At 47.3% G+C, this 23,657-nt stretch overlaps 1 protein-coding gene across 2 annotated transcripts in view; it reads right to left on the reverse strand.

Moving 5' to 3' along the window:
• Positions 1 to 22,195, reverse strand: part of LOC307117667 (E3 ubiquitin-protein ligase TRIM39-like) — a 45,932-nt gene extending 23,737 nt beyond the window's left edge. Inside the window, exons 1-4 of one of the 2 annotated variants that reach the window (XM_079802656.1) lie at positions 22,084 to 22,195; positions 13,584 to 14,131; positions 13,362 to 13,436; positions 13,158 to 13,259 (exon numbers count right to left, since the gene is read on the reverse strand). In XM_079802656.1, coding sequence (XP_079658782.1) covers positions 13,158 to 13,259; positions 13,362 to 13,436; positions 13,584 to 14,129 — 723 coding nt within the window. In that variant the 5' untranslated portion in view covers positions 14,130 to 14,131; positions 22,084 to 22,195. Of the gene's footprint in view, positions 1 to 13,157; positions 13,260 to 13,361; positions 13,440 to 13,583; positions 14,132 to 22,083 lie in introns of both variants that reach the window. The other variant, XM_079802655.1, reaches the window with a different exon arrangement.
• Between the last annotated feature and the right edge of the window lie 1,462 nt (positions 22,196 to 23,657).

Consider the following 23,657-nt stretch of genomic DNA (forward strand, 5'->3'; position numbering starts at 1 on the left):
CGGACGAGCAGATGTCAATCGCTGCATCGGAGGGGGAGTTTCAGTCCTCGGAGGATGAAGGGTCAGCTGTACTGCCTCCCTCTGGGAGAGTGGCAACGGCTGCCCCGGACCCTGAGATGGCTGCTATGCTTGCCCGGGCCGCCGAAAGGGTTGGGCTCGAGTGGAACCCTCCACCGTGTCCTGAACCCTCTAGGTTGGACGATTGGTTCCTTGGGGTGGGTCGCGCTGGTTCTCAGCGTCCCGCCCCGACACCTTTCTTCCCGGAGGTGCATGAGGAGCTCACGAGGTCGTGGACGGCACCTTTTTCTGCCAGAAACCGGCCGAGTGACTCCTCCCCCCTCACTACCCTCGACGGCGGACCAGCCAAGGGTTACGTGGGGATCCCGCCAGTGGAGCGCGCCGTCGTGATGCAACTGTGTCCTCTAACTGGCGCGGTGACCCAGGTCTCCCGTCCCGGGCCTGTAAGTTCTCTTCCGGTCTGACCGGGAAGGCTTACAAGGCTTGCGGACAGGCTGCGTCCGCTTTGCATGGCATGGCGTTGCTGCAGGTCCACCAGGCCCAGGCACTCCTTGACATGCACGAGGGTAGGCCTGACCCAGAGCTCCTCCGGGACGGAAAGTCACCGCCCGTGCTATTGGTCAGGCGATGTCCACACTTGTGGTCCAGGAGCGTCATCTCTGGTTGAACCTGGCTGATATGAGGGAGACCGATAAGTATCGGTTCCTGGACTCCCCTATCTCGTCAGCTGGGTTATTCGGCGACGCGGTCGAGAGCTTCGCCCAACAGTTCTCGGCCGCCCAGAAGCAGACGGAGGCGATTAAGCACATCCTGCCCCGGCGGACCGCTGCTGCCTCCACCCCGCCGCCGGTGGCACCGCCTCCGGCTACTCCTCGCCGAGGACGTCCACCCGCCGCCGCCTCCGCCCCCGCCAAGGCACCGCAGCAGCCTAACACCAGCCGACGGCGTGGGGCCGGCCGTGGGAAGGATGTCCAGCCCGCTCAGGCCGCTGCCAAGCCAGGTGGCAAGCGCCGTCGCAAGCGACCCTGAGACGGGCCGCCCAGAGATGGAGGAAACTGCTCTGAGGGAGATGGCTGCAGCACCACTCCTTCCCCCGGAGGAGGGCCGGGGGAGAATCTTTTGTTTGTCTGTTCCGCCGCTGGCCCCAGTGCCAGCGGCACCCAAAACTTCAATAAAAGAGCAGTTTCCAATATCTCTGGGTGCCAAGAGAGCGCGCTTGGCGGTGGTCGACGCTCCCATGCCTCGCCACCCTCAAGTACCTCTCCCTTCGCCAGCAGGGGACGCCGGCTGTCGGGATGCACACAAGCAGCCTCCCCACACTCGCACGTCCCCTCCGCGGATGCAGGTAAGTGTTGCACAGCACACTCAGATCCCGCTTCGGGCCGCTCCCATGCCGTCCGGGCCGGATCCCTGCGTTCCGCCTCGCTGCCCCGCTGCGGGTACGTCTGTGGTGCCGATGTTCCCCCTTGCTCGGAGTCTGGGAGCCTGGCTAGCGCTCCCAGCCCGTCTCGGTGGCTCCTCCGTACCATCAGACTCGGCTATGCGATTCAGTTCGCCCGGCGTCCCCCCAAGTTCAGGGGCGTTCACTTCACGACTGTAGTGGAGGCGAACGCCCCCGTGCGCAGGGCGGAGATCGCTGTCCTACTGGCGAAGGACGCGATAGAGCCGGTCCCTCAAGCCGATATGAGGTCCGGGTTCTACAGCCCGTACTTCATTGTACCCAAGAAAGGCGGCGGGTTACGACCGATCTTGGACCTGCGATTCCTGAACCGGTCCCTTCACAGGCTGCCGTTCACGATGTTAACGCAGAAGCGCATCTTCAGGTGCATCCGTCCCCGAGATTGGTTTTCAGCGATCGACCTGAAGGACGCGTACTTTCATGTCTCGATTCTCCCTCGACACCGGCCCTTTCTGCGCTTCGCGTTCGAGGGACGGGCATATCAGTACCGCGTCTTACCCTTCGGCCTGTCCCTGTCACCCCGCGTCTTTACGAAGGTTGCGGAGGCGGCCATTGCTCCCATGAGAGAGCATGGTGTTCGCATCCTCAACTACCTCGACGACTGGCTGATCCTTGCCCAGTCGTGGGAGCAGTTGTGCGAACACAGGGACAAGGTCACCTCAGCCAGTTGGGACTTCGGGTCAACTGGGAGAAGAGCAAACTTTGTCCCACACAGAGGATCTCTTTTCTCGGTATGGAGATAGACTCGGTCGCCATGACAGCGCGCCTCACCGAGGAGCGCGTCCAGTCAGTGTTGAACTGCTTGAATTCGTTCAAAGGCAGGACAGCGGTACCACTGAAACATTTTCAGAGGCTCCTGGGGCATATGGCATCCGCAGCCGCAGTAACGGCGCTCTGGTTGCTTCATATGAGACCGCTTCAACGCTGGCTACACGATCGAGTCCCGAGATGGGCATGGCACAGCGGTTCCCTCCGCGTCCAAGTGACTCCGAGGTGCCGCCAAACCTTCGGCCCGTGGTCGGACCCTCTGTTTCTCCGGGCGGGAGTTCCCCTAGAACAAGAGTCCAGGCACTCCATTGTCTCCACGGATGCCTCATCCACGGGTTGGGGTGCCACGTACAACGGGCTTGCAGTTTCGGGTCTGTGGACGGGGCCTCAACTGCAATGGCATATCAATTGCCTCGAGTTGTTAGCAGTTCGTCTTGCACTCAGCCGCTTCAAAGTGCCGCTCAGAGGCAAGCACGTTCTGGTCCAGACGGACAACACTGCGGCCGTAGCGTACATCAACAAACAGGGTGGTCTACGCTCCCGTCGCATGTCGCAACTCGCCCGCCATCTCCTTTTATGGAGTCAGAAGCATCTGAGGTCGCTTCGTGCCGTTCATATTCCGGGCCTGCTCAATCGTGCGGTCGACGAGCTGTCACGTCAGCAGGTGCTTCCGGGAGAATGGCGACTCCATCCCCAGGCGGTCCAGCTAATCTGGAGTCGTTTCGGGGCCGCACAGGTAGACCTGTTTGCCTCCCCAGAGACGACCCACTGTCAGTGGTTTTATCCCTTGACCGGGGGGACCCTCGGGTCGGATGCCCTGGCCCACAGCTGGCCCCGGGAAGAACGCAAGTATGCATTTCCCCCAGTGAGCCTTCTTGCGCAGACACTGTGCAAAGTCAGGGAGGACGAGGAGCAGGTCCTGTTGGTCGCTCCGTATTGGCCCAACCGGACTTGGTTCCCGGAACTAGTGCTCCTTGCGACAGCACCTCCCTGGCCCATTCCTCTGAGACAGGATCTCCTGACTCAGAGACGGGGCACCCTATGGCACCCGCGTCCAGACCTCTGGAAACTCCATGTCTGGTCCCTGGACAGGACGCGGAGGTTCTAGGTGTCCTACCGCAAGCGGTAGTTGACAGCATTACTTCCGCTAGAGCCCCCTCTACGAGGCGCCTCTATGCGTTGAAGTGGAACCTGTTCGTCGATTGGTGCTCTTCTCGCCGAGAAGACCCCCGAAGGTGTTCGATCGGATCTGTGCTTACCTTTCTACAAGATGGGTTGGAGCGAAGGCTGTCTCCCTCCACCCTCAAAGACTATGTCGCCGCTATCGCCGCTAATCATGAGCTCGTAGATGGGAAATCTCTAGGTAAGCATGATCTGGTTGTCAGGTTCCTCAGGGGAGCGAGGAGATTAAATCCGCCTCGTCCTCCCTCCATACCCTCTTGGGACTTAACTCTGGTGCTAACTGCACTACAGAGAGAACCCTTTGAGCCTCTGCAGTCAGCTGAGTTGAAAGTTCTGTCAGCACCTGTGTCTTTCCCTCGGCAGAGGCTCCTCTGCCGTCCCAGGTACGTGTTGTCCCCCTCCACTAATTGGCCGGGGCCACCCCTGGGACTTCCGTATGTTGAGCTGCCCACGGCCAGCCCATTCGTGTATTCTCCACATGGTAACTCCCTTTGGTTATGATGTGGCTTCCGCAGCTGCCTTCACAGGCACGCTTTCCCAGCGTTATCCAATACAGTCAGCTGAATGGGTCTTGCGGAACAGCAGCTTGGACTCTCCCTGCGTGAACTTTCCCGCCCGCATCAGATCGGGGTCTGAGGGGCTCATCGCTGGGCGCTGGAAGTGGTAGTAACTATGGCGTTTTCCATAGGGATCCCAATTCGTCGGTACGTCCGACGTACGCCGAACGTGACCGACTGAATGGGAACGTCTCGGTTACGTATGGTAACCCTCGTTCCCTGAAGGAGGGAACGGAGACGTACGTCCCGTCACCACAGTTGCTGTACCATCACTGCAGTTCAAGCCACTACGTTTGGCTCCTCAGTGAAAAACAGCGTGCATTCGCTCTCGCTTCCTGTTTATACCCGCGGCGCGGGGCGGAGCGTGAGATGCAAATCTCGCACGCCAATTGTTCATTGGCCGGTTCTAGATAGCTCGAAGCTGATAGGGGCTCCCAGAAGAAGAGGATCTCTTTTCTCTGTATGGAGTTGGATTCGGTCAAACAGTGCCTCACAGAGGGATGTGTTCAGTTGGTGTTGAACTGCTTGAAATGCTCCCGGGGCATATGCCAGCCTTAGCGGCGGTAACACCACTCATTTGCTTCATATGAGACCACTTCAGCACTGGCTTCACGGCTGAGTCATGCAGTCTCAGGGGTTTGGACGGGTCCCCAACTGCAATGGCACATCAATTGCCTCGAGTTGCTAGCAGTACGTCATGCACTGAGCCGTCTAAAGAAGCCGCTACATGGCAAAACATATTGGTCCATTCGGACAACACTGCAACCGTTGTGTACATCAACAAAGCAAGGTGGTCTACTCTCCGGTCGCATGTCACAACTCACCCGCCCTCTCCTACTCTGGAGTGGCTCAGGTTGACCTGTTTTCCTCTCCAGAAATGTCTCACTGCCAGTTGTTTTACTCCCTGACCGAGGGAACACTCACCACGGATGCACTGGCACACAGCTAGCCCCAGGGCCTCCGCAAATATGCGTTCCCCCCAGTGAGCCTACTCGCAAAGACCCTGGAAGACGGAGGAGCATGTTTTGCTAGTCGCGTCCTATTGGCCCAACCGAACCTGGTTCCCAGAACTGATGCTTCTCGCGACAGCCCTTCCCTGGCGGATTCCTCTCAGGAAGGATCTACTTTCTCAGAGAAGGAAAATATGATGGGATGCGGAGGTTCTAGGAGACTTACCCCAAGAACACCATCACTTGTGAGGTCTCTGTTCCCTCCAGGGTTACATAGGTAACCGTTTTGTTTGCTATAAAAAATAAAACAAAAATCAACACTACCCTGTGGGGGAAAAGGGGACTGGTCAGCAGTGTTAATTTCGTTGACGAAGACTATGACGAAAAATATTCGTCAACTAACCTTTTTCATGGACGAAAACTAAATAAAAACTAAATAAAAAGTCAGATATGATGACGAAGAACGTGACGAAATATAACTGACACTTTAGTCAACGAATAAAAATGAGATGAAAATATATGGGAGGGACAAATGGAGAAGAGATCCAATCATAAGTACTCTTTTTGTGGGCCGTGTTGGGAAGAAATCCAATCAGAGCGAATCTTTGAGGGTAGGTTGATCTATGCAGAAGCAGCCGAGCCATTTTAAAAAGCCGCGGCAAATGCAAGCGCAACAGCTAAACAAACGCAGCAGCAGTTACACAGAAAAGAGAACAAAGATGAGTTTGCAGAAATTCGCACAGTTTCGAGGACGTTTTCATAACAGTCAAGTTGTTTACATTATATTTAGTTGTGGTTGCACAGTCTTAGTTACACAGCTGGGTGATTTCAGTTGACTTTTGCCGTGCACCTGGTCCAAGGGCAATGACAAAACAGAAATGTCAGAGGCAGAGCTAACGTTAGGTCTAGGACGAAAACGAAGAATTGACATCTGGTCACATTTCACATATGACAACAAGGACAACAAGACCACCTGTAAACCGTGTGGAGCAAAAATCGCTGGGAAAAACACCACCAACTTGAAGCGACATTTACAGACGACTCATCCAGAAATACATGCCAAGGTAAGCGTACAAGCTAAGTTTAATTTATCAGATAAACCACCGTGTTTCCGCTAGCTGCTAAACCTGGAATGAAATAGAAGCTAAAGAAAACCACTTCTGAACTGTATTGATTAGACGATTGTCTCACTGAATTAATATGAGTATAATATTCAATGTCCTCAAATTGAATCAAATGTGTACTAGTATAACGTTAGTAGGTGTGTGTATTGTGTGTGTGTGTGTGTGTGTGTGTGTGTGTGTGTGTGTGTGTGTGTGTGTGTGTGTGTGTGTGTGTGTGTGTGTGTGTGTGTGTGTGTGAGACCGAGCGAGAGAGATCTGATTAGATCGGGGCAATAAAGAAAATAAATCACAACTTCATTCCCCCTTTATTCACCCTCACAGATACAGAAGACGTATGATGACAAAGATGACCATGGGCCAAGTGGAAATAAAGCTAGTGCTGCTAGTGCAACCCAGCAGCAGGCCATCTCTACAGTTTTCATATGTTCTTCAAAGTACAAAACCGAACCGAAGGAACAACAGACCATGGAGCAGGCCATAGCTAGATGGATTGGACGAACAGGTTTACCACTCACAACAATTGAAGATGAGGACTTTGTGCTAATGATGGAGATTGTGGATAGGAGACTAACAGTTCCAAAGAAAACTAAAATGAGCAATTTGATTGAAACACAGTATGAACATGAAAGACTCGGAGAGTATCCAGTGGCCTTGACTTGTGGACAAAAAAAGGACTGACAGCCTCATTCCTCGCTATAAGTGCATGCTACTTTTGTGTTGAACTAAGTAAACCTGTACATATATTGTTGGCCCCTGAACAAGTAGCTCACCCACACACTGCACAGTCTATTAAGGCATGTGTGGAAAAATGTATGCAAGAGTGGGCCATACCAAAGCAGAAGATCCTGACGGTAATAACGGACAATGGGAGTAACATGGTGGCAGCCTTTAAAAACACCACAGCAGAAGAAACCAGCTCTGAGGACGACTCCCCTGGGTCCACGATGGAAAGTGACTCTGAAATTGATGACCAGCGTTGAGCCATGTTTAATTTATTCTTTTACATGACAGTCAATTATCACATGAATGATTTTCCCCCTGCCACACACTCCATATATACAGTATATATACAGACACATACCAGCCAATTTATTAGGTTTAGACTTTTTTCTTCTTGTTATTAGGTACCATCATGTCGATATGGAAATGGACCGGACATCCTGTGTGGTGCATACCATACAACTAGTGGTCCACATGTTGCAGAAAGAGACAACTGTCAAAAGAGTCCTCGATAAAGCAAGGTCTGTGGTGAAGCTCTTTCGCAAGTCCTCAGTTGCAACACAGAGGTTATTGGACCAGTGTGGGGTTATTGTTGCAAATGACTGCCCCACACGCTGGTCAAGCACATTTAACATGGTCACACGACTCCTCACAGTCAAAGATGCAGTCTGTCAAATCTCAAATGACATGGGATGGGACAATTTGCTTACTAGTGAGTGGCAAAAGCTTTCATCACTGCATGACTTACTGCTGCCTTTTGCGGAACACACTAAAACCCTCCAGAGTGACACCACATCAATGTCCCTAGTGGTTCCTGCCCTTTTTGATCTGCTGAGCCACCTAACTGACTTTGCAAAGAACACTCGGTACAGAGACCTCGTCACTCTTGCAGAGAAAATGAGATCAAATCTGAACCAGCGTTTTTCTTGCCTCTTAGATTCAACCAATGAAAAGTTCTCAGCACTTGCAGCAGCTGCCTGCTTTGTTAACCCAACTGTCTGTGAAATCCTTTTTAATGTTGATGTGGCTGATGGAAATATCCAGGAACTGCTGAAACAGGCAGAAGACTATGTGGTCAAATGCACTTTCCCACACACAAGACAGGAGGACCAGTCTGAAGATGATGCAGAAGAAGAGGCTATTGAGGAACCAGAAGCAGCGCCATCCTCAAAGCAGGCGGTGTTTAGGTTCCTCTCAAAATGCCGCACCTCAAGGCCTAAACAGAAAACCTCCACAACTAGCATCAGGCAGCAGATCATCAAGTACAAGGAAGAACTTTCACATCCCATCACTGAGGACACAGGGACAGACTTCTGGCTAGCAAAGAGTGACAGTTTTTATCACAATTTAAAACCTTTTGCGTTAGACTTGTTGGCTATGCCAGCTTCACAAGCTTTTGCGGAGAGGGTATTCAGCATCACAGGTGACCTCACAAGAGGACGGCGCAACAGGGGAAGGGTCACATTGGAGCGAAGTGCTTTCCTTAAAATGAACAGAGACAAATAGAACTACTTTTAATTATTAACAGAAGAATTAACAGAAGAATATTTTGTGCAATGACATTACAACCAATGCATATTTTCTTTTACATACGTTTTGTTTTTCTTTTCAAATCTCCTTGATTTTGCACACAATGCACAGAGTAATAGATGATGAAGAAGATGATGCTTACAGAGTTGTGTGCTTTTTAGTTTAATTTGATATTTACCTGTATTTTCAATGCTGAGAGAGCAGGGGGTTCCCTTTCGAAAGGGAACTCGCGCTGCGTCAGCTGACGCTGCGGGGAACGCCTCCAGCGTGACAGGTGCCTGAAATCACAATTACAAAACGTCAATCCTATTGACCGGCGACAGCCTATGACGTCATCAAGGTGCAACCAGGAAGTATAAAAGGGCGCCTTGCCAACATGACAGTATCTTTTCGTCTTCAGGGACTGTTTGCCGATTTCACGTAAAGCGTCAGAAAGTTACAATCGAGAGAATGAAGTGTGCTCAGAAGCAACGCCAATTCCGCAGATGTGTGGACCCGTGTACCAGGTATCTTACACCTGAGGATACACACACACTCTGTGTTTACTGTCTGGGTGAGGAGCATGCACGGGAAGTTCTCGAGGGAGCTTCCTGTGCAAACTGCGAGCGTTTTCCCCTGAAGACGCTCCGCTCTCGTCTGGCTCTCTTCTCGAGGGGAGAGAGTTCAGCATCTGGGGACGGCCCCGCTCGAGCTGAGGCTGAGCGGCGTCTGAAGTCCTGGGGTTCCCAGATGGATCTGGCTCGTCGTCTGGAGACTGGTGTGGTGCTCGCAGATGACGATCCAGATCGCGAGGGGCAGACATCGGAGGAGGAGCGGGATTTGAGCTCCTCCTCCTCGTCTGCGGCTCTTCCAACTGAGCAAAGGATGGATGAAGAGGTTGGTGAGTCAGCTGAGGCTGAAACCTCACATCCATCCTGTCCTATGTACGGGGAGCTGGTGGAGGTCATGGAGCGTGCTGCAGGTAGACTGCAGCTGCCGTGGCAGCGCGCGAGGAGAGAGGTTGTGCGTCCAAATCGTTTGGATGACCGGTTTCTCTCCGCTCATGACCGTCCAGCTCCCGGGAGTCTTCCATTTCTTCCAGATCTCCATCAACAGATCTCGAAGGGATGGAAGAAGCCTTATTCAGCCCGCATCCATCGGCATCAGCGAGCTAACTTCGCTGATGTTGAGGGAATGGCTGAGGCTGGATAAGTTTCGCTGCCGCCCGTGGACGAGACGTTTGCTCGAACTTGCACGAACGGCAGACCGCTGTATGAGAAAGTAAGGCGGCCGTCCTGAAGCAGGTGACGTAAGTTGTACTCCCCTCGCTTTAGAGGGTTCCTAAGCATTTGTTTGCTGAGTGCACTGCTGTTGGCAATGTGATTAGGTTTATGTCTGTAGGCACTGCCCTGTGAGACTGCGCTATTGCGGAGGCCCTTTAGCCTCTGGGATGGAGCCAGCCCCAGGTGCAGGCATATGAAGGCCAGCTGGTTGTGAGTGGCCAGCTTGGGCAGTCTGGGCAGCGGACTCCAGGACAAGGGAGTCTCGACGTCGTGGCCCATAGGTGGGCCCCCGAGGATTCTTTCTGTCGACGTCAACTTCAGCAGAAACCTCGTCAACCAGTAGGCCCTCTTTGGCCTCCTTGGGGATGAGTCCCCAGGTGATAACTGGATGTCCAGTTGTTCGTCAGCAGCAGACAGCTACCGTCAGCCCGGGTGCAGCAGCCAGCCTTCTTCTATCCGCGGCAGGGTTCATAGAACCTGCAGACCTCCTATTTGGAGGTAGGCCCTGCCAGGCCTCCCTGAGGGGTAGGCTCCCGTTTTTGGGTTACCCTGGCTCAGATGGTAGGCCCCATCAGGCCTCCCTGAGAGCCTGCTGTGAGTAGCAGGCCTTGCCCGGTCTCCCCCGAGGGGGTATTCCTGGGCATTAGTCCCTCGACGGCTGGCACGAGCTGCTAGTAGATGGTAGGCGCTACCAAGCCTCCCTAAGGGCCTGCTGTGGGGTAAGCAGGCTCACTGGACCTCTGAGGGGTTGGTCCCGGGCCCCAGTCACTGGATGGCTAGCACGAGCTGCTAGTAGGTAGTAGGCCTCACCCGGCCTCCCTGAGGGCGAGTTCCCGATTCCCAGTCTCTGTGGCGGTGTGCACGGAGTGCTAGCAGGTAGTAGGCCTCACTAGGCCTCCCTGGAGGACTAGCACGTTCTGCTATCAGGTGGTAGGCAGCGAGCCTCCCTGAGATCGTTCCCCGGTCCCCAGTTCCGGTACCTCATGGTAGCATGGGTTGCTAACAGGTAGCAAGCGGCACGGGCTTCCCTGGGGGATTCGCTATTGGATTGTAGGCCTCACCTGGCCTCCTCTAAGGGCATGTTCCGGTTTCGCAAGTCACTAGATGAGTCTAGTCACTGTGAAAAAGCTATCTCTAGCGCAACTATTGTCAGGTGGCAGGCCTAACTATGCCTCCCTGAAGGAACGCCCAACGACTAAACAGGTGGTAGGCCTCACTAGGCCTCCCTGACGGAGCGAGTCCCTGTTCTCCCAGCTACCTCGAGGGCTAGCTCGACTGCGGTCAGGTGGTAGGCCTGCTAGGCCTCCCTGAGGGCGAGCTCCGTGGTTTGGACACGCGAGCAGTCGGCACAGGTTACCAGGTGGAGGCCCCTTCTGGCCTCCCTGGGGGACGAGTTCCCCAGGTGGGAACACATAACTGGCTTTACGCTGACAGCTGGTGGTCACCTGCTATCAGGCGCTTGTTTCTAGCCGGTAGCACCTGAAGGCGGTGTTCATACCCTAGCATGACGAGACGACGCTGCTACTATGCGGTCCCTACAGGAAGGGACTCTCATAGATCGCCTACAGCATGGTTACCTACCAGGCAGGCTTGGGAGCTCCTCTCAAGTGAGAGTCTTCTGTGAGCTGATAGCCGCTTGGCACTGATCCGTCGGTTGTAAGCCCCTCGAGGCCTCCCAGCAAGGATCAGCCTGTAGGCCTGTTCGGCCTCCTGAGCACGTTTTAAAATAAGTGCTTGGTAGATCCTAGGATCGAGCGGCTAAACTCCCCTCGGTTCCCTCGGGTCCCCTTGCCACGTTCCCTTAAAGGAACCCCTTCTGTCGAATGGGCCGGTTCCAGGCCTTCGAGCGGCCAGGGTAGGACTTCATATGGTATGCGAAGGTTCCTTCTCAGGTTTATAGCTTGGGCTTTGACCGTAGGGAGCGCTGTCACTGACAGCCTAATGTGACCAGAAGGGGAGTGGTTCAGGCATTTCAGTTGAATTTGCTTGTCCTGACAGTTGTCACTGCCAGTGGGCATGCACTCCTTTCGGCATGGCGGCGTTGGTATATCGTTCCCCGTAGCGTCAGCTGACGCACCGCGAGTTCCCTTTCGAAAGGGAACGTCTCTGGTTACGTATGTAACCTATGTTCCCTGAGAACAGGGAACGAGACGCTGCGTCGCTTTGCCATGCCTCAAGGCTTGCCTGCCAAACAGTCCCTTCAGACGTTTAGATACTGTCATGTTGGCAAGGCGCCCTTTTATACTTCCTGGTTGCACCTTGATGATGTCATAGGCTGTCGCCGGTCAATAGGATTGACGTTTTGTAATTGTGATTTCAGGCACCTGTCACGCTGGAGGCGTTCCCCGTAGCGTCAGCTGACGCAGCGTCTCGTTCCCTGTTCTCAGGGAACATAGGTTACATACGTAACCAGAGACGTTTTTTTATTTACTTGAACATTAAGGAGTGTTTCTTTGGTAGTGTGTGTAATGGCATTACAGCCAATACATCTTTTATTCTACATTTGAGAATTGTAGTAATCTGTTCTGTTCAAATCTTGTTGATTTTGCACAGAGTAGCAAGGCATTCTAAGACATTGTAGCCTAGCAGTTATTTAACTTCTTGAGGTATATGAACAGTAACAGTAGTGAATTTTCTGTATTTAGAAACCTTGTGCAATGGCATTACTTTTTATTGTTTTTGAGAATTGCACTTTATTTTTCTTAATGTTTTTGATTTTGCACAGACAGTAGAAGACAGTAAGTTTAGAGTTAGGTGGTTGTCTATTTCAATAATACTGTACTTCATCTTGAAAGAATGTCATATGCATCATTCAGGGAGAATGCATATCTTTTTCAGAGAGCATGTATATTTTTCACGGAGAGCAGGCCTTATGTTTATTTTATGTGAGATTATCTTTTGTGAAAAAAGTTACGGTCAGTGTTTTTGACATTAAGAATAAAATAAAATACATGTTTTGTATTACAGCCATTAAATCTGTGTATGTATTGCATATTCAAACCTTAATACCATTCCATAACAGACTGATGGAAACATTTAGTCAAGTCAACAAAGTCGACTTTGTTCTACTAAAAAAAAAACTAGACTAAGACTAAAAGACTTAAGACTAGACTAAGACTAAAACTCATGATATTTAGTCGACTAAAACTAGACTAAGACTAAAAGATTTCAGATGACTAAAATGTGACTAAAACTAAATGGTGTGTTATTCAAAAGACTAAGACTAAATCCGAATTTGCTGTCAAAATTAACACTGCTGGTCAGCTTGCCTTGGCAGGACAAGACTTGGTAGCTGGACATAGAGGGACTAGAAGCATTTTTCATTTTGCATTTTCAACATATATATTAGGTATATGAATATGATTGAATGGGTGCATGTTTAAAAAAAAATACTATTTGTAAATGGTTAATTTTTCTTTTTGTTTTCCCCTAAATCCATTTAAATCCTTTTTTAAAATTTACATTTGATTTATTTTAACGTCCACCCAAACTGCTGAGATCATCGCATCGTTCAAGAAGCAGCAGAAGACACCAAACCACCCCACACCCTAAAACCAATGCACTCACACACACACACACACACTTACGGTATACAGCAATACTGCTACCAACAGGATACCCAGACCAATAATCGTCCCGTTTGAAATGTGGACAGGTCGAGTAAGGAAACAGTCAATGGAGGCGAGAGTCTGCAAAAAGAGGAAGAGTCAGTTCAAGGAACACTTGTCGGAGGAAGATCACAAGTTGTGGCCCAAAGGACAAGAGGCCGAATGATTTGAATCATCACTCACTTTCCTCAGCACTGAGTGTTCGATCTCTTGAATCTTCTTCTGCTGCACGCCTGCCTGTATCTGAACCTGCTGAACCTGCTGATGATACATACAGAGAAAAGCACACACACATTTATCACTGAATTTAACGATCAATCTTCTGACAAAAAAAATCTTATTTGAAAAATGTAAAACCTCATGAATTCTCCTGCTTTTAGTCCAGTTTTGTCTTTAACTCTTTACCTTCTTTCGACTCTCCTCCTCTATAGGAACAGTGTTGTGAGTCCTGTGTTCTCCTTCAGTGCAGAACAGACACACACGCGTCTGATCATCTCTGCAGAACAGCTCCAGAGGTCTCTCGTGCTTCTGGCATATATAATCCTCCAGATTTTCCACAGCATTGATGAGTTTGTGTTTCTTTAGACGTGGGACACTGAGATGAGGCTCCAGATGAGTCTCACAGTAAGAGCTTGGACACGTAAGGCAGGTCTTCACAGCTTTCTGCTTTCTTTCACCACAGACGTCACAGAACACCTCAGGTTCTTGATTAAACTTCTTAAAGTGTTGCACAAGCTTTCCGAATATTGTATTAATCTGGAGATCAGGTCTTTTGCTGAATCTTTCTTTACAAAGTGGACAGAAGCAGGGCTGTGTGTCCGTCCAGCACTTGCTCAGGCAGGATCTGCAGAAGTTGTGTCCACATGGAGTGGTGACTGGATCAGTGAACACTTTCACACAGATGGAGCACCTGAGCTCCACATTTAGTGCTGGATCACTGGAGGACGCCATGACTGAAAAGATAAGTAATGACAATATATCATCTACAGTACTTAATTGAACAATGTGTGTGGATAATACTTATAAATTGCACTAAAATATTGCTGGCTGATATGAGTTTGGCTGACTACAGTTCTTCAACAACTACCACCACAGGTGTGGAGAGTAAATTGCTAGTAGGGTACAACAGGGTCAAAGGCGCATTTTACTTTATTCTCTTTTAAACTACTAGATGGCATAACTTCAGCTCAGCACTTTTCTTAACAACCGCTTTTGCAACGCAAAGCTGATTCTGCATTAATTTCATCTAATATTTTATACATTTTAAAAAGTTTGAAGATTTATGAGAATCGATTAAAATTAATGTCTATATTTTGAGAAAAATATATTTTGTTCAAGGTAATTAAAGAAACAGTTTTTCAATAACAGAATATTGTTGTAATGAAGTTCGTAGATATGGGAAGAAGGAGGCGGGAACCGGCAAACATTTCCAAGACTTTAATAATAAAACAAACAAAAACTGAAAGTAAAAGTTGCAGCCCCTCACGAATGACTGCCGCACACACACATACAGTAACAAAATGTAAACAAAACACAAAGTAAATCCAGGCCTGGTCCTCTCTCGCTCCTCCCACGTCTCTCGCTCGCCCACCTCGCCACAATTGTGTAAAAGTATGGCATTTGTTACTACTGTTAAGCTTTATATAATTATTATAGGATTTAATGCTTTCATCTATTTAATTTAATATTTACTTTTTTAAATAATTTTGTTTCTGTATTTTTAAAATGAATATTTGAATGACAGTATATTTATTGAACAAAAATATCTTTTATTTATCAAAATAAACCGAATATAGTGCAAACTTTGCTAAAGTGATTATTTTGAGCATTTATTAATTTGGACATTATTAAAAACATAGCTGAAGTACTTGTATAAATACTTTGTGTCTTTTGCCCTGTGCTGGTTTCCATGTGTCTGTGGGGTAAAAGTCCCCTCATCACCTCATACATTTATAAGACTTAATACGAAATAAATAAGACAATAATAAGACAAAATATACCACTTTTATGATTTATTTTCACATACAATATGTTGCTCCATCAATGTTCAATTAAAACAATCACACACTATGGTAGTAAAAAGCACATGTTTTCTTAAAAGTGCCCTAGAATGAGTTGAAACAATATTTTAAATTGTTCTCTGATACCTACATAGAGGGTATGTTGCTTATTTTAGGGCGAAAATCGTCCAGATACGGTTTTACAGGTCCATTTACAACCCTAGAAATTGTCATTAGAATGATATGGTCTGTTTTTGCCTTATTTGGACACAAGCGACAGAACACAGACCGACTTAATGACACTTTGAGCAGAAAATCTCAAGTGGAGATTGCTGAAGTGCACCTTACTTGTTTATTGGTGTTTTCAGATAATCTACTTGTGTGCACATGGTTAGGTAAAACCCACTATAGAATACGTTTTCTTTTAAAGGGTTAGTTCACCCAAAAATGAAAATTCTGTCATTAATTACTTACCCTCATGTCGTTCGACACCCGTAAGACCTCTGTTCATCTTCGGATCTGATGGCTCTGAAAGGCCTCCATTGGCACAATGCACGGTACACTCTCAAGACCCTTAAAAGGTACTAAAGACGTCGTTACAAAGTCCATCTCATTACAGTGGTTCTACAATAACTTTATGGAGTGACTAGAATAGTTTTTGTGCGCAAAAAAACCCTAAATAACGACTTATATAGTGATGACGATTTCAAAACACGGCATCATGAAGCTTCGAAGCGTTATGAATCAGTGAGTCAATTCAGCAGTTTGGATCGCCAAATTTCAGCAGTTTGGCGGTTTGACACGCGATCCGAATCATGATTCGACTCACTGATTCATAACGCTTCGAAGCTTCACGATGCCGTGTTTTGAAATCGTCATCACTATATAAGTCGTTATTTAGGGTTTTTTTGCGCACAAAAACTATTCTCGTCAGTCCATAAAGTTATTGTAGAGCCGCTGTAGTGAGATGGACTTTGTAACGTTTTTAGTACCTTTTAAGGGTCTTGAGAGTGTACCGTGCATTGTGCCAATGGAGGCCTTTCAGAGCCATCAGATTTCAACTAAAATATCTTTATTTGCGTTCTGAAGATGAACGGAGGTCTTACGGGTGTCGAACGACATGAGGGTAAGTAATTAATGACAGAATTTTCATTTTTGGGTGAACTAACCCTTTAACAGAAAAGCTCTGATTGGGGGATTTAAATAACTGAAATCTGACAACCTCTAGCAGGAACACTCAAGCGCTCCTCTTCCACCCCCCCAAATAGGCATAAATATTAATGATCTCGACTGTTACGTCACAGTCGGTGTTATGTTGGGAATCGCCCATTTTTCAGTGGTCTTTTTCAAGCGCAAGATTTACATATGAAGGAGGAAACAATGGTGTTTGAGGCTCATGGTATGTCTGTTACATGTACAGAACGTCTCGGTTACGTATGTAACCATCGTTCCCTGAAGGAAGTTTCTGGGGGGTTTCGCAGAAGCCAATCGCCTTTGAGATCTACAAAACGAGCCAATGGCATGAAAATGCCATGGGTCTGCGGAATTTGCATAATGCAACCCCGTCCCACCGCATGGGTATAAAGGGCGTTGCATTGCACACTCGCATTATGTTTACCTGCTGAAGAGCCGAGGCATGAGCGCCTGGCCATTCCAGCGGTACAACGGTAGTGGCATGGGGACGTAACGTCTCCATTCCTTTCCTTCAGGGAACGAGGGTTACATACGTAACCGAGACGTTCCCTTTCAGTCAGTACACTACAAGTTACGTCAGTTACTGACAAAATGGGAGTCCCAATTCAACCTCGCCAAGACGGCTGTCTACCAGCATCCTGCGCTGACCCGAGATCCCTGACGTGAGTCTGAGCACGAACGAGGGACTGGGCTCAACGCCAATACCAAGGTACACTGGGAAGCATATCCCATGTGGAGAAATGCAACACAATGCCTGCCCGAAGGGAGGGCTTAAGAATACACATATGACCCCCGTAGGGACTGCATACGGAACACACTGGGGTATCCAGCCGCAGGTGGAAATATTTCAACCCCAGGGGTGGCAAGGTGTCTTGCCAAGGGAAGACACTTGCTCAAGGAGACTTACCGTGGATATACACATGTGGGGGTTGCCCAGAGGGGGAACCATGCACATGGAGGCACCTAGACGGAACACGAGGGCTGACCAATCGGGCATGCACTCTGGTGTCGTATCATCAGTGCTGGAGAAACTCAGGGCCTGCTGAGAAGCTCAAATGAGTGGAGATGCGCACGCATCCAGTCCGAGGATTAAAATGGCGCAGCAAGCGATGACACCTGAGCCTGTCCAGTTACTGGCCATTTGGGGCGAGTACACGAGCGGACACAGGCTCCACTCGGAGGTTATAAAACCTGGCGAATGTGTTGGGTGTCGCCCAGCCTGCAGCTCTACAAATGTCTGTCAGCGAGGCACCATGTGCTTAAGTCCAAGAGGAACTAACCTGGGATTGTGCTCTTACCCCAAGGGGGCATGGCATGCCTTGAACCTGGTATGCCAGGACAATGGCGTTCACTATCCAGTGAGACATCCTCTGCTTGGAGAGAGCCTTCCCTTTCTGCTACCCTCCGTAACAGACAAAGAGCTGGTCTGAGGTCCTCAAGCACTAAGTCCGGTCTATGTAAGCGCAAAGGGCGCGTACTGGACAGAGCAGTGCCAAGGCTGAGTCTGCCTCCTCCTTGGGCACGTATCCAGGGCCGGGTCTCAAGATCACGTGAGAGTTATTCGGCCCAAATTCCAGGCACGCTTCGTCAACTGAAAATGCCTGCAGGTCCCCTACCCTCTTGATGGAAGCCAGGGCAATCAAGAGCGCCACTTTCATTGAAAGCAACTTCAACTCTATGGATTGCAGGGGCTCAAAGGGAGCTTTCTGTAGGGCAGATAGTACCACTGCAAGATCCCAAGAGGGCGTCTGAGGAGGGTGAGGGGGAATTAATCTCCTCGCCCCCCTAAGGAACCTGCTGACCAGGTCGTGCTGTCCAACCGTTTTAGTGTCCACCAGGTCGTTGTGAGCCGATATAGCGGCCACATAAATCTTCAGGGTGGAGGGAGACAGCCTTCGTTCCAACCCTTCTTGGAGGAAGGAGAGCACGGACCCGATCAGGCATTTCCTGGGGTTTTCTCGCCGAGAAGAGCACCAGGTGACGAAGAGGTTCCACTTCCTTCTGGTAGACAAGGCCCTAGCGGAAGTGATGGTAGCCGCCTCCTGAGGTGGCAGGGTACTCTAACCTACCACGTCCCATCCAGGTCCCACACATGTAGGTTCATCTGGACCATCTGGGGATGGAGTCTCCATTCCCCCGGCAGCGTCTGAAAACATGACAGCTTGTCGGCCACACGATTCAGTTCTCCCGAGATGTGAACGGCACGAAGCGACCTCAGATGCTTCTGACTCCATAAGAGGAGGTGGCGGGCGAGTTGCGACATCCGGTGGGAACATAGACCACCTTGTCGGTTGATGTACACTACTGTCGCTGTGTTGTCTGAACAAACCAGTACATGCTTATCCTTGAGCAGGGCTCGGAAGCAGTGCAGGGCAAGACGTACGGCCAGCAACTCGAGGCAAATGACATGCCATAGGCAGCATGTCCATTGCACATGGCACCCCAGCCCGTGGCTTGATACAACAACATGCCTGGAAACTCGTTCTAGGGGAACTCCTGCCCATAGAAAGCTGAGGTTCGACCACGGGGTGAAGGTCTGACGGCAGGCCCGAGTCACTGGGACCCGGAGCGTGCCCTGTTGTCATGCCCACCTCGGGACTCGATCGCGAAGCCAGTGCTGAAGCTGTCTCATATGAAGCAAACCAAGCGGCGTGACCGCGGCTGCGGATGCCATGTGCCCAGGAGCCTCTGAAAGTATTTCAGTGGAACTGCACTCTTGCCCTCGAATTGGCGAAGACAAGTCAGCAGTGACTGCGCTCGCTCGCTCGTAAGCTGGGCATAAATGGCGGCGAGTCGATTTCCATACCGAGAAAAGAGATCCTCTGCACTGGGGAGAGTTTGCTCTTTTCCCAGTTGACCCGAAGGCCCAGACGGGCTAGGTGCTGGAGCACCAGGTCCCTGTGTTCGCAAAGCTGGTCTCGAGAGTGACTCCGAATCAGCCAGTCGTCGAGATAATTCAGGATGCGAACCCCGTGTTGCCTGAGTGGCACAAGGGCTGCCTCGATGACTTTCGTGAAGACGCGAGGGGACAGGGCTAACTCGAATGGTGTAAGAACCGTATACTGATATGCCTGCCCCTCGAAGGCAAACCGTAGAAACGGTCTATGTCGAGGAAGAATGGAGACATAAAAGTACGCGTCCTTCAGGTCGATCGCTGCAAACCAATCCGATGGACGAACACATTCGAAAATGCGTTTGGCTGTCAACATCTTGAATGGAAGCCTGTGAAGGGTTCGGTTCAAGACGTGCAGGTCCGGGATCGGTCGTAACCCACCATTTTACTTGGGTACAATGAAGTAGGGGCTGTAAAAGCCGGACTTCATCTCGGCTGGAGGGACAATCTCGACCGCACCCTTCGCCAGTAGGGTGGCGATCTCCGCACGCATAACAGGGGCGTTGCCTCGACAATGAGCCCCTATTAGAAATATGATATTATATTCTATACTTTTATGAATTCTGTTGAAAACCATGAGAGAAAGATGAATAAAGACTGAGAGTCAATGTTCAGAAATGATTCATTATTATTATGTTTAGAACTATGCTGTATAGCTGTGTTTTGAGGTGTTTTTTGTCAAACTCAAAAATTAGTACATTTTTAATTATTAAAACAATGCCATTATTTTATTTAAAAAAGTTAATAATTGTATTTTATTGACAAAATATTTTAGTTTGTCTTCAATCAGATAACATGTTAAGCTGTCATATGCTCATGCTACAATGTACCCCACCTATGGGGCATGTTGTCACATTTCACTTCCATTCGTTTGGGGTAAATCAAGAAAAATGTATACACTGTGTTAATGAAACAAAAACCACATCATTGTACTAGACGTGTGAAATGAATGTGGGAACAAATAAATACTCTGAACCCCAAGTGGATTTACACAAATTGAGACAGTCAAAAAGCGTTAGGTTGTGCCCCGCTCTCCCCTATGCCGTGTATCCTGAAATGGCCTTGTACTGTTGTGTTTGTGTATTTATGTAGTATTGTTTTTACAATACTGTAGTGTAGTATGTTGTTAATACATTGTAAAATGTGTACCTAGAATGCCCTGAATGCAATGTAAGTCACTTTGGATAAAACCGTCTGCCAAATGCATAAATGTAAATGTTTATTCATACCGTAGGCTAACTGCAAACTTTTCAACAATGATTTCGTTAACAGCATGCATTTCAAAGCAGTTAATGATTTAAACGATGGTTAAATTAATAATTAATTAAACAACATATAGCGTATACATATTAATACTTTACTCATATGGAAACTGTCTTTAAGAGTCTGAAATAGATGCTGCTCAATCAGGAAATAAAATACACACATCATAACGTTTAAAAACGTCTAGAGATGGAGGACTTTACTCATTCTGCGGTGCCATTGCTCTCACTGATGCTCTGAAAGGTGAGAAATAGTTAGGCTATACTTAACTTTATAGTGTTACATAAAAAAACCCTTTGTTCATACCGGTATGTCAGATGAAATCCTGTCTATGGTTAACCATTTCAGAGGCGGACAAAATCAGAATTTGAATGGACTGAATAAAGCTCTATGAACTACGAACGCTGACCGACACATGAATCGCTGTCACACACACAGAGAAATATTGAAAGTTACTGCATAATACATTTTTTAACAAGCAAAATAATACAGCATCATGATACACAATTTTAACTATGTCTTTTAACTATTATAGTATTTTGAAGGACAAAAACATGAACTTTAACTATTGGCTTTTTTACATCATCAAGTCAACTGTCACTTTACGTTGCTGCACTTATTTTGCAGCTTCCCTTACGTATCTATCGCGCTTTTCCGTTTCGGAGCTCCCCACAGCAGTGTTACAACAAAATAAATCTTATATTGAATTTCACATTGCACCGATATGAGCTGTCTCCGTGTGTGTAATGTACCAACAGCGTGGCGTGGTGGTCAGTGTAGTTCGATTCACAAGCAAATGACTCTTTTGAGAGCCGCCTGTTGCTAGTATAGATAACTATGGCGCCAAAAGCATAGTCCGACTCATAATGATTCAATAACTAATCACTTGTTGAAAAAGATGAAATGACTGACTTAATTTTTGCAAACAAAATGGAATATCAAAAAAATAAAGTTCATCCACGCTTTCTTAATGTTGTGATCACAAGGAAGGCGATGCAGAGACTGTTTTTCCACTGCTTGGCCCTTCAAAACGTCTTGTAATCCTCAGATTGTCAAAATGGATTAACAAAATGGAATATAACTCTATATCATTTCATACATTAGCCAACATTACAATGCACTGGATACAGCTCAGCGGTTTTTCTAATAAATGTTATCCTAAAAAGAGACTGTATGTCTTCATCAACACTCCGTATCGGGGCCGCATGGTCTTCTGACTGACGTTACGCAAACCATCTATATATAAAAAAAAATAAAAAAAATGTTATCTTGACAATTAAAACATCAGACAACACTAGAACAATAAATTAATTAAATTACTCGTTGTTTTTCAGCTGAAAATGACAGAAGCTGGCCCATACAGAAAAAGACGTCTGTCAGCCAGATGTGTTATGCACAGTCGGCAGGGATCTGGACCGTTTTTCTTTTCACCCATGTCGACCAACTGCTTTCTATCTGGCTTCTGAGCTAAACAGCCAGTGTGAAAACACCCTTAATTTGACCAACATTCTTATATTGTATCATGACATAAACTAGTGAACTTGCATTTCCTTACCTGTGAGTGAATATCAGATCTGATCGTTGATTTCAGAGTTTCTGAATGTTGTTGTGAAGAAGCTTCAGGTTCATCTGTTCAGTTTCACTTTCACTGAAGTCTTCACACACATGCAGTGATGTCATAGAGCTCCGCCCACAGTAGCGGTTTTGGGTAATAGTATCCAGCTGCAGCCCCGCAGCACACCAGATTCAGAACACCAGTTTCAGAACACCAGTTTCAGAACTGGGCGGGGCTTAAACAGTCATAGTTGCGCTATCCATACATGTAATTTTCTTTTGTTAAATATAAGCTGTTTTCACATGGATTTTGATCTGATTGATGTCTACAATATTTAATAACAATACTTTTAAATAAAGTCACTTTTCTGTTCATATAATATGCATGTCATAATGTACAATGATCAACATTTTAAAACATATAGCCTATTGATCATGCTTAGATCAATGAATACAAAGACAGTGGTTTATACTTCATGGAAACAGGCTAAAACTATACACAGTTTTTATTTAAAAAATATGAATACATGTATAACATGTTGTAAAGTGTTTCCCATTTGACTATAGATATATTAGTATTATTTCGTTCACATTCATGTTGTTACAAATAATACTGACAGAAAATAGCCTATGAGATTTAATGTTAATGGACACAAACACTGTAGTTTATTGTTACTTTAACAATACTACAACTTTTTTTTATTATTTAAAAAATATATTAGGCCTAATATATTTGTAACATGTTATAAAGTGTTTCCCATTTGACTCTATATTCAATCGTTTTAATAATTCAGATAGATATAATAGACAGAGAATGAGACATTTCTATTTTTAAAATGTCAAATAAAAATAACCATTTAATACAAGGCTTTAAAGTGAAACGTGTTTCTCTGAAAGAAAACAAATAGGACATATATAAAATATTTCTAAAATAATAGGTTTAAAACTAATTTAAACGGCACATAATAAAAAATAAAAACATGCAAAAAAAGACAAAAACTTGTGACTCTTAAGCCCATATCATGGCATTTCTGCAGAAATACTTGAAAAGATGAAAGTGTTTTCATCTCTGAAAACGTAATGAATGTGTTTTATTAATGAATAATCATTTAATATTAAGACAAATACTATCTTTTGACAAATGCAAAAAAGCTTTATTGATAAAATGTGAAAGACGTGAAAAGATGAAAGTCTTTTCATCCCTGAAAACAAAATTAATGTTTTATTAATTAAAAATTATTTAATATTAAGACAAATAATATCTTTTGACAAATGCAAAAAAAAGCTTTAATGATAAAATGTGAGACTTAATATTCGTTCACCACCACATGTATAATGACAGAAATATCACACACAACTCAACATATTCTCCTTCATGCTTCTGTTCACATCTCACTGGCTTAAATGCATGTTTCTCTTGATCAAGGATATGAGTAGAAAAGTAACTTTAAAATCCATATGAAAACAACGTGTATGGGTAGCCCCGCCCTCCACTTCCGGTTCTGTGGATGGGGTTCTGAAACTGGGGTTCTGAAACTGGTGTTCTGAAACTGGTGTTCTGAAACTGGGGTTCTG

Source organism: Gobio gobio, assembly GCF_949357685.1.
Source record: "Gobio gobio genome assembly, chromosome: 21".
NCBI classification, from domain to species: Eukaryota; Metazoa; Chordata; class Actinopteri; order Cypriniformes; family Gobionidae; genus Gobio; species Gobio gobio.